This window comes from Trematomus bernacchii, unplaced genomic scaffold (assembly GCF_902827165.1).
Source record: "Trematomus bernacchii unplaced genomic scaffold, fTreBer1.1, whole genome shotgun sequence".
Taxonomy (NCBI): Eukaryota; Metazoa; Chordata; class Actinopteri; order Perciformes; family Nototheniidae; genus Trematomus; species Trematomus bernacchii.
Window position 1 is genome coordinate 15,789,339 of NW_022987973.1, and position 16,438 is coordinate 15,805,776.

At 38.8% G+C, this 16,438-nt stretch overlaps 1 protein-coding gene across 1 annotated transcript in view; it reads left to right on the forward strand.

Moving 5' to 3' along the window:
- The window catches only part of map2k5 (mitogen-activated protein kinase kinase 5), a 54,814-nt gene extending 46,933 nt beyond the window's left edge, over positions 1 to 7,881 (forward strand). The window contains exon 22 of the mRNA XM_034115994.1: positions 5,111 to 7,881. Within this exon, the coding sequence (XP_033971885.1) occupies positions 5,111 to 5,212 (102 nt within the window). The 3' untranslated portion in view covers positions 5,213 to 7,881. The remainder of the gene's footprint in view (positions 1 to 5,110) is intronic.
- The last annotated feature ends 8,557 nt before the right edge of the window (positions 7,882 to 16,438 follow it).

Genomic DNA, 16,438 nt, shown 5'->3' on the forward strand with positions numbered 1-16,438 from the left:
ACTGTTCTTTCGTACACACATACACACCAACCGATGCCAGCCAGTTTCCAGAGGGAGTGATTAGCATGCAAATCTGTAAAGGCCTAGTTATTCCATCTACCTCTTCAGCCTCTCTCTGTCCCTCACACACACACACACACACACACACACACACACACACACACACACACACACACACACACACACACACACACACACACACACACACACACCCCTACACACACCTACACACTGACAAACACGGCAACACTGTTCTAATGAGGTGATGACCAGTCCTATGTTATAATTGCCTCAAACTCCTTTTAATTTCGTTTGAGCGTATTAATCATACATAGAGTTATTTAAAAGTGCATAAATTAATCTTAGATTAAACAGACCCTTGAAAGGCTTCAAACAATTAAAGAGTTCGGTAGAATTTCCCCTGGGTTTAGGCCATTTCTATTTGAGCAGAGCCGTTGCAGGTGATTATCCCATTTTGATGTGGCCAGACGGTGATTAATGTAACTTCTAAACGAGTCCTTCCCCCATCTCACCTCTGTCCATGCAGCGCTAAGGGGGGAGGTGAAATCACCTTCATTGACCTAACTAAAGATTAGTTGTTGGATTTTTAACTCTTTAACAGGTTTCATACTTAATTTATGTTGCAGGGAATGTATTAATGATTAGGTCTGTATGCCTGTGTGACAGACAACACATGTATCCCTTATTTAATCAATATATCTGGGTGTCTGTTCACCTGCATGTGTCGGCATCAAAGCAAGACTTGAGGCAGTTTTCAGTAAATCAAATTGTCTGCAGATAAAAGACTAGAAGCATCTTTTCAAACCGGGGTGTTGTATGTTGGGCGGAGGGGCCGCAAGATAAACCTGCAGGGTTGATATTTGCCGTTGTGGACAATTAAAGCAGTGTATGGTACATCAAATATGAGCGTTGCTATCTTTATTTAGTTTGTAACTACAATTACATAAGAGGAAAGGACAATTAAGTTGAACTCTGACTAAACAATGTCTAGATGAGGTCCATTTGAAAGCTGTTCTGGAGGTTTACATCGTATCTCTTCATTTAAAGCAGATTGAATTGTAGAACACCTTGAGGATGTCTTTCATGTAGGTTCAAAGTTTAGATTCATACTTGACTTTGGAAACATTTTCTAAAAAAACAGTTTCAACTCAAGGATCATTTAGGCGCCGTTTACACGAGGAGAAAACTGCTTGTATCTGCATAGTTTCGCGTGCGTATAGCCCTATTATTTACACGAGGCCGATAGAAACTGACCCCACAAACGATAACGGGTCCCAAGGTGGATAGATTTGCAAACGAAACGCTCTGGGGGGTCAACCGAGTCCGTGTAATCACCTCTATACGAATATTTCCTGAAAAAATAACGATAGCCCCGCCTCCCCCCCACCTCTCCTGCTCACTGCTGTAGCAACTATCAAAAATAGCTGTGTTAATTAAACGCACAAGGGGTTCTTGAATGAAATAATATTATAAAAGGCAAACCAGAATTGTTAACGCCCAATATACTCCTTAAACAAAATAAACAGAGTCAGATTTCATGCATTGATCCATTATATTGACAAAGGTGCGATCTCACCCGGTGTTTGTAGAGAATATCTCTCTCTTTCTGAGCCGTCCTCTCCACGGAGACGTGCTTCTTGGTCGGGATGCAATATCCACAGATTCGGTTTCTTTCAGTTTCTTTCAGTTTCAGTTTCAGTTTCGGGGCTTAAACAGAAGGGTAGCCATGGCAACATTGCAGCGGGCTGCTCGGTTGCTCTTCTTCGAGGCTTTTGGTGTATTTTGGCGGAAGTTACAGCGCCACTTACAGTCCCAGCATATGTACTACAGCGTTTCCAGCGGCCTCGTTTGAACAGACACGTTAAATGAAACAAATGCATGTGAACGGAAGACTTTTTTGAATACGCATACTGTGCATAAACGCAAACGGTCCCGTGTGAGCGGGGCCTTATTGGCTTTCCATCTAATATGTTTACTTAGACTTCCTTTCTTGCCTGCCATCTTTGTTGTATGCTTTCCCTAGTGGTCACCTTTTCTCACTCTCTCTATTTATCTTTGGCAGGTAGCTTATCTGTGTGTTGTCCAGGGGAAACATTAAGTGAGAGAAAAATCAGTCACGAACAACAGCTTCAGACCAGTTAGTTCTATAGTGTGTGTTTTGAGTGAGTGATGCGTTTCCACAGTGTCTCATCATGTCTACATGTACTCTGTATGTGAGTGTGTATGACAGGCCTTACACCTTCATCCAGGTCAGTTTCCAGCAGATGTCTGTGGCCTGTCGGAGTTCATTTCTGGAGCAGAGGTGGAGAGCAGAGGTGGAGAGCAGGATTTTAAAAAGCATCACTCTTGAGTTCCTTCTTTATTTCTGTATCACTCCCTCTCTACTGAGGCGCAAGAAAGAATGATTGATGAGATGGGTATTCAGCACATAGGGGCACCCAGGAGCGTCCACTACACCCGTCTCATAGTGACACACACACACACACACACACACACACACACACACACACACACACACACACACACACACACACCACACACACACACACACCACACACACACACACACACACATACACACACACACACACACACTGATATGAGAGTAATTAACCTCAGACTGTGTTAACCCCAGCTGCCCATTAGAAGGACAACAGGATTGATGGTGCTCCCCCAGTCCTTTACATTCTCTCTCTTTGGTGGATCTGATAAAGGAATCTTGACCCTACAGTAACTTACAAATGTATTCACTGTATTCAACCTTCATGTGACTTTATTTTTGATATAATGTACAAAACAAATTTAACAAATGTTCCACTGTGACTGCAAATAGACAAAATGAATCCCAGGAGAACCGTCACTATCCGCCTGTCCTACTTCTAATCTCGTCTGCACCAGTTTGAATGTAGCTGGGGGGGGGGGTATTTAATGTTGAGGAAACAGCTGACATCAACACTTCTCACTTTGAAATCTGAGTGAAACTAGTGATATCACTGTTGCAGTGGGATGATGTTTTTTGGAAGAGCCATGTGTTAAGAAACATGACAGAATATAATTTGCATTTGTATTTGTTAAAATATTACTTTATATCGAGCTTGGACTTTTGTTTGTAGTAAGCAAAACTAAGGAATTATTTATAGTTTTTTTTTCTTTGTAATTAACTTGATCTGTTATAAATAACGTTAAAGCCTAACTTCATTAGTCAGAAAAGAAACAGACTAATGTTTATAGAGCAACATAATATTTGACCCGATTTAATGTGTTTTGTAGTGTTACTTTCACGTTAAAAGTTCATATTTAATCTAGATTTTGGAACAGACGATATAACAATGTTATAAAGACACCATTTTATTGTTTACCAAGGATTTACAGTCTTGCAAAGCACAAAATAATTGTGGTGAATGTTTAGGCTGACAAAAAAATACGGTTTCAGTGTCTTTTTTTGTGTTAATCAAAGGAGCTTATGGCTGCATTAGATATTTAGTTATTTAAACTTCCATTCGCTACTTTGTTCCATTTTCGAACATTTTGGGACTATAGCACAGCCGATACAGATTGTTAAAGTTTGACGGTAACATATTAGCAGGACAGCCAATGAATCCGTACAGTTGAACATAAGAGCTGCAGGTTGTGGCTATGCAGAAAGGCAGATTAATATCAGTAGTGAGAGTTACCATAACGTACAACATTAATAAATACAATACACGGTGTCTGGATAGTTTAAGTTGGAGCTGAACTCCTATTAACGGTGACAGTCTCTTGTTGTTGAGGACACATATCGCTGAAATCAGTGTTGACATGTTCATTTGAACTGGCCGGCCACAGCGTTGCTTATTTAATTGGACATCTAGACAGTACAAATAAAATTCATGGTCAGCCTCAGTTGAAGTGTTCCATTTAAAACCTCCTCACCTCTGACCCCTGTGTGACCTCTGCCCCCCCCCAGATGAGGCTGGGATTGGGACTGTTGTCATTGAGATATCACAAGTGACACCTCAGTGCAGCAGTAACAAGTAACTCTGCCAGCCTTTAACAAACTTGATGAGCTACCGATCCACAGAGAACAGTCACGTGTTCTGTCAAGAGCTAATTTATTGGCACTGGTGGTGGAAATCAGCCAAAATTAAGACTGTAGGAGAAAAAATTAAGATCATGTTCAAAGGCATTTTTAAATAGTCAACATCAATGTTTTTTGTCACAGCCTGTTTTATTACAAAGCTTCATTTTACAACCTGTTATGACTCATGTCGATCATTAAACTGCACAGATATTTCTTTAAAATGCCCTGACAAGCCATTACTTAAACGTTCAGCATTTAAAAGCAAATCTGTTGCACATGAATATTTAGGAGGGTTAAATGGTGTTCCTGTTTAGTTTATTTGTATTTTATTAGAATCATGATTTAGAATAATTATACTAAGTAGAACTTAACCAAACACTTCACATAAAGGTGTGATAATGTTTGTGGCTCCAATCTGTTTGATAATATAAAATTATATTGCAGAATAAAGTTTTGATAGCTGTTTTTATGGAAAGCTCATTACTTGTGTTTTTATGGCCGCTTCTGTCCGTTTTTTGGCAATTATTCTGAAGGTCATACGTAAGGTCTGAGATTAATATTAATTCATATTTGTTACAATAGATAAGTTCAAGGATGAGCTTTTCCAGCACATTTTGTGAATCCAAAGAGTAAGGGTGAAAGTGGCTAGTATTTGTTTTTTAGTTATCATTTCTAAAACTAATTGGAGTGAAGGCTAAATAATATAAAAAAGAATTGTCTTGATTCGTTCAGGAATTTCAGTCTGACAAAACCCATAACTTAATAATAAAACTTTAATAGCAGATGTCATTACATGCCATTTCATTTAATATCAAAATGGTCATAAAACTCTGCCTTTTGAATTCCTTCTGACAGTTATTGTTCTCTTCTGATAGTTTTTTCCCCCAAATAAAACCTTTTAATGCACTAATTAAATTCCGGAAATGTGTTTTTCTTAATTATAAAATAAAAACTAACCCAAACTTTCAGTGTTTGTTGTTTTCTTAATAAAAGTGATTTTACCACTTTTGTCCCTCTCTTTACTTTTCAGGAGCATTCCTTCATCACACAGTTTAACGACGGTAATGCGGAGGTGGTGTCGATGTGGGTGTGCCGCTGTCTGGAGGAGAGGCGAGCTCAGCAGGGTCTCTGACGTCCTCCTGCTGTCCCCCCACAATGCACCAGGCCATCTGATCCCAAACCTTCAACACTTACAGAAGGCTTCAGGATCAAGTACGTCCAAATGGACTGTACAAGTGACTCATGGACTAAAAATGACTAGATGTTACAAACTTTCTGTGAGTTATTCTCCATTTAACAGCACTCATGCGCTGGGACAATGAGGAGCTTCTTTGACTCTTATCTCTGCATTTAAAAAAAGTGCAGCATCTGCAGCTTTGCCCCCACCTTTTTTGGGAGTAAGACAGTCTGATGGATGGAGAAAAACGGTTAGATTTAAAGGATCAGCGACAACCTTCAAATGCATGAGACTGCAATAGGCCGGCAGAGTAATGCCCTGATTCTGGGATGGTATCTCAAATGACCCTCTCGTGCTTTACTGTTGAGCCCTCTAGTGAATGTTAAGGTTTCTGCCTGTGAGTAACGGCCCGTGTGTGTGCCTGGCTTCCCACTGGTGTCATTTATTACCTCAGAAAACTTAGGTTGTCACTAAAATAGCAAAACGTAACCTGTTTTTAATGCTTCCACTTGAACGTTGGTATCCAGTTATTCCCTAATCTTGTAAGGTCAGAGCATTACGTGGACACAAAGCTCTGTCTCTGTCCTAAAGGGGGGTTGAGTGCACAACAAACCGGCACAATCAATGAGATTTTAGCAGCTCTGAGGTGTTGGAATGCAATGAAATGTTAACAGCCATCTTTAATTGGTTTTCAGGCTTACTAACCAAACAACTAATTGTTCTCATTTATTAACAGGAACCAGGCTCTCTCTCTGTTTAGACACATTTTTGATGTTCTTTTATCTCCGTTTGCACAAACAAGCCTGACATTGAATGCCACTGAACAAACTACTTGAGAGTGAATTGTGCTGAAGTAGTTCTCCACGTTTATTCACCAGCTTTTATATTATTAGAATCCATTAAGAATAAGAGAAACTATACACAAAAGCAGAACATGTAACAGACACCATATCTCTTCTTCTCCTCGCTGTATAAACCAACACCTTTTGTTCATTTCAATTATTTTTTCATCCCGCTTTCTAACCAGTAAATCCTTACTTTAGCAACATATGTCATGAACAGAAAGTATGCTATTTTATTGAATTGCCAAATGAGATTAGTTGCTATACTATCGAGGGAAAACGTTTAATGGAGTGCACTTAACACCAAAGACCACTGACGACCCAAAAGGTGAAATATACCTTGTGTTTCTTTAGTGACTTAAGCATAATGGGTTAAATGACTCAAAAAATGGTTTTAATGATTAACTGTTGAAATGTATAGAGTTCAAGTGCAATTAAATGTGATTTCTTCCATAAAGGAACTGTAAAACATATCCCACAGTGACAGGATATAATGACAGTTTATCAGACAAGGCTTAAAGCACCAGTTATTATGTGCTTCTGTTGATGTTTTTAGTAAGTAGAGTATTTCTTGTTGGACTACTATTTTTAATATCAAGACTGAACATTGACTCTTTGAAGAAACATTGTAAAGATTCAACATTTCACGTTAGCAGGAGTGTTCAAATTGCAGTGTAATCGACGTCCATCTTTGCACATTAAGTATCATTTGAAAAAGACCCAGTACAGAAATGTCGTGAATGCTAACCACTAAACTATGTAGCATGACAGTAATAATGCTACGGGGTGTCAGTACAGTCTGAAAGATTGCATTTTGGACAGATCACACATCTGGTGGTCAACTCCTTATTGCAGATTGAAAGGCCAAAGTAGCTTACGATGTTGGAGGAAAACTTCTCATAGCGTCCTCTTCTAGCAGAAAAAAAATAAAAATGTTATTGAATCCAATATTAAACTATATTTTCAATATGGTATCCGTTTCCATCCGTTACCACAGCTAAGATAAACAGTTTGTGATCAATTATTCAAATGATTATGTCAATATTCCTGCCTCTGACACCTGAAATAGAGGCACTGCCTTTTTACTTAGGTATAGATTAATGAAGTCTTCTGTACAAGATGCCATTCATTTTCATAAATTAAAATACAAATATCAACTCACATTTTGAATGTCCTCCAGTAGCTAAAATACATCATGAATTTCCAAAAGTTGCACATTAACTAGAATATGTACTTTACATTATACCATATATATTGTTAATTATATTTATCTAATTGTCCAAATCTCTTCTATAAGAGATAGCCCTTTCATTAAGTTGGCCTTAAAGGTAGATCAAGCTATAAATACTTGGCAGTTAAGGTGTGAAATAAGAAGTGTGTTTAGTGGCCCCTGGCTGCTCTTTAACACGCTGCAAATCTTAAATGTATTCTTGCAATTAAAAATAAAACCAAAAAGAAACTTTTATTTGTATTTTACCAGATGTCCTGTAAGGTCCAAAAGCTAAGACTTATGTGTTGCCAATGTATTCACTGACTGTGTTAAGTATGTATCTGCAGTATCAGTAGAGAATATTTATTATTTTTTTACTTTTCAGCTTGTGACCTTTGCCCTAATATTTGTCCTGTGTTGCTTTAACCATGAACCATTCACGGCAGTGATGGGACGCAGCAGAAACATTAGTGCTGTGATATTACTGACTGATTTTGGCCTTCTGTAATGATCTGTGTGGCACATATTCCAGCCATTATGCACAAATAGAATAAAAGTATTTAAACATTAAACTTTTGGTGAGTTTTGTTGTTCACTTGGTATTGTGAAATCAGTGAAAAACTGAGATTGTGCTCTCAAACTGAATAATGATGAAAGTCAGTTTGAGAGCACGATCTCAGTTTTTCACTCACGCTGAACTAATCACTGAGGTATTTTCTTTATTATTTGTAGGTGTGATTTTATTCTGGTGCCCACATCATTTACCAGCTTTAGTTTCGATAGCTTGCCTGATTTATTTAACTTTTTAGTTTTGAGAGCCCCACAGCCCATTTCCAGAAGAGTCAAATAAAACTCTCTTAAACAGCATTAACTAAATCCAATGTTATACCATTGATGCCCGCATCAGATTGCATTAGTTTAGCCAGAGGTAAATAGGAAACAGATAACTGTGTAAAGTACAGACTGCCAACTAGATTGTTTTGTTTTTTATAACAAGACCTTAGTTTCAGGACGTGACCCCAACTCTTTACCTGACTTCACAGAAAATTGATGGTCGCTTCATTAATAGTTTGACATTTACATGTCTTGTCTTAGAAGGACCCAAACCTGTGTGCACCTTGCTGTCTTAAGTTAAATTACATTTGCATTTCATAATTAATCTTGGTCAACCTTTAATTAACACCCGCCTTCTTTTGGTTATTAATGTGTGCAGCTGGTGTGTTTTTCTTTTTGTTTTCGTCTTCTTAAAAACAGCTGCTTGAGTGAAAGACAAACCAAACGTGGTTAATTTAAGAGTCTGGAGAGGTCCTGTGTTTATGTGTGGTTGTTTTGTTTTCTACCAATCTTGAGAATCAAATAGATGTGATTTAAAAATGTCACAATGAAACAAATCTCATACTGTATCTCCGCATGTCGTCTCGGCTTCCATACAGACGCGCTTGGCCTTCACAGCTTCATTGTGTTACTTACTGTTGTTCTTCAATCAGAGACCTTGTCTGATTTACACAAGTTCCTGTCTGAATGCAGCAACACATGTATTGACAGTCTGATTTAATAATTATGCAGCTGTGTGTGAGCCTCAGGACCCTGACACACACCTAAGCACTCGCATCGAATCAGTGCTGTTTCGTATTGTGTGTGTTTTCAACTATTTAAAAGCACCTTTAGAAAACAGCCTGATTTCAAAGCTTGTCTATACTTTTCATATTATATCTTTATACAGAAGTTAATTACAAAAAGCTGAGATACGGGAAACATATTTTGTGATTCATGTTACCTTCACTGATCTGTGACATGTTGACCCCTTTCATACTGCAATGTAAGCCAGAATCATTCTAATGATGGATACCAAAGGTAAAAGTAATACAACAAATGTCATTATGAGCCAGAATATGGTTCGTCCTTGTATTTCTGTTTCTTCTTTTTTTAATGACAAGTCTCCTGTGGAAAAGAGAACTGCCTCTACTGTGTGAACATTGTGCCACAAACATCCCATACAAGTGATTCATGTTTGAGAAAGTTTCTGAGAGGATGCAAAGTGCAGGGTCGACTCTATAGTGCACCGTACAGCATCTGTGGATACCCTTTTGTTCGGAGTACAGCCAGGCAGAAAATCATTTAGCCTTTGTCACATTTACTGTTGTATCCTTTAAAAACACAACCTTGGACACCTGCTGCCAGATCAATAAGAGAGTTGTCCTGAAGTATCGACCTAAAAGCCTCTGCTGAGTGCCACCAATGAGAGGATGTTTAGAGTTGTGTTATCTCTGTAAAACTCTTTATGATACTCTGTTAAAGAGGATGTTTTATATATTTATAATACTGAGAAATCCTTATATGTCACTTTTCTCAGCTGCCAAGGTGTGCTTTGTCTGGAAATGTTTATTTTTGCACTTTAATGCGCAAAGTCCCATGTTCTGTTCTCCGATATTTCGGAACTAACAGGCAAACTTTAGGGGTATAACCAGTTATTTTACAACAACAACAACCTTTTAAACATCTTTATTGCTTTACCAAGAGAGGGTTTGTATTGATCTGAATGGAAACACAACATGTTTAGGAGTCTAACAAAATGCTAATGTCATGCTATTGTAGTCACAGTGACTATGCTAGCAGCAGGTATAATGTTATAATGCTTACATTGACAAAATAGCCGAAAGGACAAACAGAAATGTTGACCAAATGGCATTGCAATCCATTCAAACGTTGTTGAGTAATGTCTGGGATATTAACGTCATTGTAGTGCGAATGGTTTGAGTGAATTTTGGCAAAGTAATCTTTTGGTTGGTCCACCAGTCTGGTCCAAATTGAGATATCTCATCAACAGTTGGACGCAGGGCCGTGACATTTTGTTATTTTAGTTGATGGTCCTCGGTGGATGAATCCTAAACATGTTGGTAGGACCCGACCTTTTCTTCCAGCGCCACCAGCATGTTCCCAGTGAAATGCTGCCATGAAATTTGATGCAGACTCATGATCTTTGTGAACTCCGATGACCCCCTAACTACTATCACTGCACTGGAGCTCAGCAAGGGAAATAGTTAACTTTGTATCAAACATATCGTGAACTTTTGAAAGTGACTTACTCTCGCTGCTGAAGCCTCACTATCTCAGCTAAACTTTGAAAACAGAACATCAACAACAACAGTGACATCTCTCCCACTGGAATATAGCATCAGGACGGGATTTCTTCAGCTGCAGTCTAAATGGGGGGGGGGAACAGATGCAACATCCCGTACATCTGGACATGTGAGTATTGGGTAAAGATTTCCTTATAGGTAATACATATGAACTTTGTATTCATTAGGGGCCTACATTGCCTATTACTACTGCAACCCTGATACATTATAAGTCCAGGCACATCAGATAACTTGTCACTTTAACAGTAAAATACAGAATCAAAAACATCAGTTTGCAATTGCTTTACTTTCATTGACAAAACTTTCAATTAGCCTAATATTCCTGACATTAGGTTTTGGCTTTTGGATGTGGTGTGCTACAAGATTTCCAATGACCACATATAGCAACCCTTATGGAAAATGTATTGTGGCAAAGTTGTATTTTAGGCCAAAAATAATAATTTTGGTTTGTTTCTGAGGGTTGGAGGTTTGAGTGCATAGCTAAAACTCGCATCCTATTGAGGAAGATTCTCAAAGAGTCTTGTCTGGTTTAAAGCTGACATGATAACTAGACTGCCGATCACATGCTGGATTCACCTCTGCCATGCCGGATGAAGCTGATGATCAGTCCGTGTTGTGACAGCTCCGCCTGCCACAAACCATTTCTGTTGCATGTAAATTGTGGCATCAGATGATCTATGGCTGTGCTTGGTGTGACCTATAGTGATAATATGTCTGGAATGAAAATGTGGCTGCTGCATGATCTCATCTGGCAGGCCTCTCTCCGGGATATTGACCGCGCTTTGTTTGGAGATGCGTCTTCATTTCTGGCAGTCCGGGCCCTTCATATTCCCAAATTCCCACCGAGCTGCGTCTCTGCTTTGTATCGGCCGATGACCTTTTTTCAGAGCAGTCCGACTTGATTAGCACATCAGGCGGGACAATGAGCGGCCGCCCTGTACACAGCCATTACCCAGATCCCTTTATCAATGTCCTGTAATTAAAATGTCACCGTTTAATTTTCGAGCCATCGCTTTCCTCTCGGCGGAATCTTTCCTCCAATAAAAAGTGCAATCGAAATGCTCTTTACACTGGAAACAAAAAAGGCTACGGAGAAAGCGTTTAGCAGCGAGGGATCAATAGGCCCTTTAGTCCGAGAGGAGGATTGATTGGTCTCTAAAATGGGATTTATAGGGGTCATGGTTTTATAGGGTGCTGATACAACTGTTAATTATAAAACATTTGGCCCCAATTGCTGCTGTTATTAAACCTGTCCTGATTGAGGCGGGCTTGATTTATCTTTTGACATCATGAAAAAATGCATTTGTTTGGGAAATAAACACGTCCTGCAGAAAAATATTATATAATCAGCTTCAGCTGCAATCCGTTTAACTCAGATCAAGGAAACCCAAAATCCTGTGGACTGCTTTACAGATTTATTTCACGTTTTTGTTTAACAAGGATACATTTTTGTATGCAGTGGACCACTCCAATTTACAAAAGCACGTAGGCTACAGACTTTTTTCCTATCATTTATGGGCTATGAGATTGCAATGGACAACAATACAGGAAGTGATGTAGCAGTTAAATAAGAGGTTTGAACTAGATCTGCTAAGAAGGCAATTATTTGTGGAATATATAGACCACAATATAGCCTACTCAACACATACAAAGATAATTATAAGTTAAATCAGTAGTATGTTATGGATACAAAAAAAGATGTGTTTATGTAACTTGGTGACCTCTGAAATATACATTTAATACATTTTATCGCATTAATTGCGAATCAAACGCTGATTAAACGTTATTTCACACAACAAAACACGTCGCATGCAGTGCCGTGTTAAATAATCCATCAGGTCTGGGTTCACCTGGTGAGTTGTGACTCCTAATGACCTCAACCTGAAGCGCATTAATGTTTCAGGTTAAAGGTTTGTTTAAACAATTGAGAGCATATCAATGAGGCCCGGGTAATTTGTATCCAACAGTAATAATAAAGAGCTCGCCTAAAATTACCGCTGAAATGTCTAATTAAAAACTCCTCGCTGCTGTGCAGCCACGTCAGCTCACGTTTCCCCGGAATAAGCAGCGACAATGGCTGCATTCAAGTCGGCGGTCTAAATAATTAAAAAGAGAGGAATAATTACAGTATAAAATTGTAATTATTGGCGGGGGCTGCAGGGGAAGCCTCTTGATGGGGAAAGAGGAGAGGATGCGCTTAGGATCAGGTTCGACATCAATATTGCAGGGAGGTAAAACTGGCGAGCTCAGGCTGCACAGGCTCATGATGCTCCATACAAAGTTTATAATACACACACACACACCAAAAAACACACACACACAGCCTCTGAAGTGTTATCTGCTGCTGTGTCACTCATTCATGATAAACGGACTTATTTATTCTTCTTCTCTTCGCTGCCTTATTTGATACTCCCCATAAAATGTAGCCTATTTACAGTAACTTAGCTTATAGACTACTAGCAGCAAAATAATATTATATTTGTCTACAGATTATGGGAAACCAATGACTCTATATCATAATTTAAGGCAGGACCAGTCCAAGACTTTCCAAGTCCAAGGTCATTTGATGAGCTCAAAATGCAGTAAATAAGGTGTCCCTCATTATCAGACAGTGAATGTTAATAGCTCAAATTAATTGTCCTTTTATTATCTTGTCATGAGATTTTTTAACAAAATATGAAATAATACAATCCTCATCTTCTCATTTTTAGATACTGTGTACTTCAGAGCACATGGTTGTTTTCTCCTATTGTTTTATTTAGCTCTAACATGAAGACGTTATTTCACAATTCATATTGTCTGTATAGTCATCTTAATATAATAAAATAAAACAATAAACATGTGAAAATGGACCCTAACTTTACACTCCAACCCAACCAATCCTTCATGAAACCGATATATGGGTTAATATATAATTATTTTATATCAGATTGTAATTAGCTTTTCTTTGTTACTTTAACCTATAACACCATAAAAACACAATATAAGCAACTTTGTTGATAATCTCTTCAAACCCATTAAAATATGTTTCTCTTTATAATAATAATTGCTATATACATTTAGTTGGACATTCAAGTAGAAAAACCAACCTGTCAGTGCTGGCAAACACACTGATACAGATATAGTATCATTCTTAAACATAGGAGACAATTAATGTTATGGTATATTTTAAGTAGAAAAGATTGGTTGATAAAGAAGTCTTTCCCATTCACATTTGTTATCATTCTCAATGCAACAGTCAAAATACAACCACGTCATTGGGGGGGAGCTTCTGGTTGAGCCCCCCAGAAAAGGGACTGTCTTTGAAGGCGTGGCTCTTTTTTCCAATTATGCTACATGATGAAAAATGTCTGAATGTTTTAGCCTTTTCCTCCCTCAACTTATTATACGTCCTTCCCAAACTCTGTAAGTCTGCAGTTATCGACACTTCTCAATCAACCATCGATCTGCTTATTAATAATAAATTAAGGTCCTCAAGGGCAGCCAATCGGTTTGACTGTCATCATTTACATCACTGACATAAGTAAAGTGTGTGTGTGTGTGTGTGTGTGTGTGTGTGTGTGTGTGTGTGTGTGTGTGTGTGTGTGTGTGTGTGAGCGCGTGAGCGCCTGAGGCATCATCATGTCATCCCAGATTCTCTTCACAAACATGAAGCATATCAAAAAGCCTGTGAAATATTTGCTGCATGAACAAAATACTAATTTCCCTTGTCCTTCGTTTCTTCTTTTCTTACTTCTCTTTTATCGCGCAGGCCTCAGATTGATTTCCGTGGCCGGTGGAAGCCTAACAGATGGCGGTGTAACTTGATAAATGAGCGGGGCCTTTTGTCATTCCTGTTGCCCTCCAAAGTGCCACTCGCGCTGCCTCTTGTTGTCAGCTCGCCCCCGCTGCGGTGGAAATAATACGGCATGTGGAATGATTACAGCTGAACCGATGTTAAAAACACACTGTGCATGATCAGTGTATGGGGGGTCCCCACAAGAGCGTCCTTGACATATATCAGGGTATAGTCACAAATATAATTTTGAATAATATTGTATTATTATTTTGTAGTTATTTCCCAGGCTTTATATCTGATGTTGCACTTTTCTTAATTTCATAATCCCAAATATATTAATGTTTCTTAGGGCTATAAGGTTTTCCATGTTTTAGGGTCAGCAAGGGCCTATATTTTTCTGTTTCTGATCATGTTTGTGCGTTAGAGCTGCACATGTGTGAATATGAAGACTGTAGCAATCCCCAACACACACACACACACACACACACACACACACACACACACACACACACACACACACACACACACACACACACACACACACACACACACACACACACACACACACACACACACAGCACGTGTTCATCGTTTTCTTCTGATTGTATGAATTGTGCATTCTTTCTTTTGCTTTGTAATCTTGTAATTACTTGTCTTTGTTACACTCAGGTTAATAACGCTTTTTGGATTGAAGGAGAGCTAGTGTGTGAGAGAGAGAGAGAGAGAGAGAGAGAGAGAGAGAGAGAGAGAGAGAGAGAGAGAGAGAGAGAGAGAGAGAGAGAGAGAGAGAGAGAGAGAGAGAGAGAGAGAGAGAGAGAGAGAGAGAGAGAGAGAGAGAGGGGGGAGAGAGAGAGAGGTGCCATGTGCTTCCTGTCTCCACGCCATTCACCTCCCCGGGATCCAACAGGATGGAGGTCCTGTCTGCTGCTCTGAAATAAACGAAATAAAGCCTCCAGCTCAGAGTTTCTACTCTCAGACCGCCTTTTCTGCAGCATCGCTCCCTCTGGACTCTGGACCTGCTTTTCCATCCTTTTATTTATATTAATCATCACTTTGTTAATCAAGGAACCTATTGGAGTGTGTTGTCTAGGAGATTAAGGTATGTAGACTATTTTATTTTAATCAGAATTAAGACAGAAATTGTGAAAAATGTGCAGTCGCTCTTTAAATTGTTTCCAAAATAGGTTTTGGCTTTTGGATGTGGTGTGCTACAAGATTTTCAATATTTTATAACACATAACACATTTTTCGCGAATCAATCACTAGTAGTAGTATGACTGTCAGTTGTTTAGAGAAATATTGGATCTGCTGCGGGCTGTTTACATGTTGAGGCCTTCGTGATGACGAGATGCCAAAAGTAAATATACGCGCAGGTGAACGTGAGATAGGCCTCCTGCTTCAACCTCATTCCGAGCAACTGGCAGAGGCTAATCTACGCAGAAGCTTTAATTATATATAGGGCTGGTCTTTTATTAACAATGCGAAGACGTGCTTGTGGATCTGTGTAATTACCAGGAAAGCAGCTTACAGTTGTTCTTTTCCTCTCTGTAAGCGCATTGGCGCAGCTCAGCCTGCATTTTCCTTCTGTTCTTATCCGTGCATAAGGATCTTATGTGACCCTTAAGTAGTTTCCTCATAAGTGACTGAGCCGATTTTAAGATAAGAGCAGCAGCATATCCACGAGCCCGGATAACCTGAGAGAAGAGGCCGAAAACAGCCAGGAAGGAAGCGATACGAGAAATGAAAAAAAAAAAAGACCTCTGATTGATTTCACTTTCCAATATTACTTCCTGCAACTCCCGGATGTTAGTAATATTTGGCCATTTTAAATAATACAAATTATTTTATAAATATAATTATTAACATTGTTATTATGTCTTAGGCCTATACCACTACATCCATTTAATAATATAAATACTCTAACGAGCTTTTTATTATGATAATGAGGATTGTTGTATTATCGACGTTATATTTAGTTAAAACTTGATATTTATTTTACATTTTGAAACCCGAATCCTATACTTATATAAGAAGAAGAAGAGGAATGTATTAGGAGTGTGTGTGTGTGTGTGTGTGTGTGTGTGTGTGTGTGTGTGTGTGTGTGTGTGTTTTAGTCCCAATGATTTAGTCTAAAATAATCCACAGAAAATTGCCCCATGTCAAACACCCCCCCTCACTCCAGTTTGCTGTTTGATTGACAGGCTTCCAGGA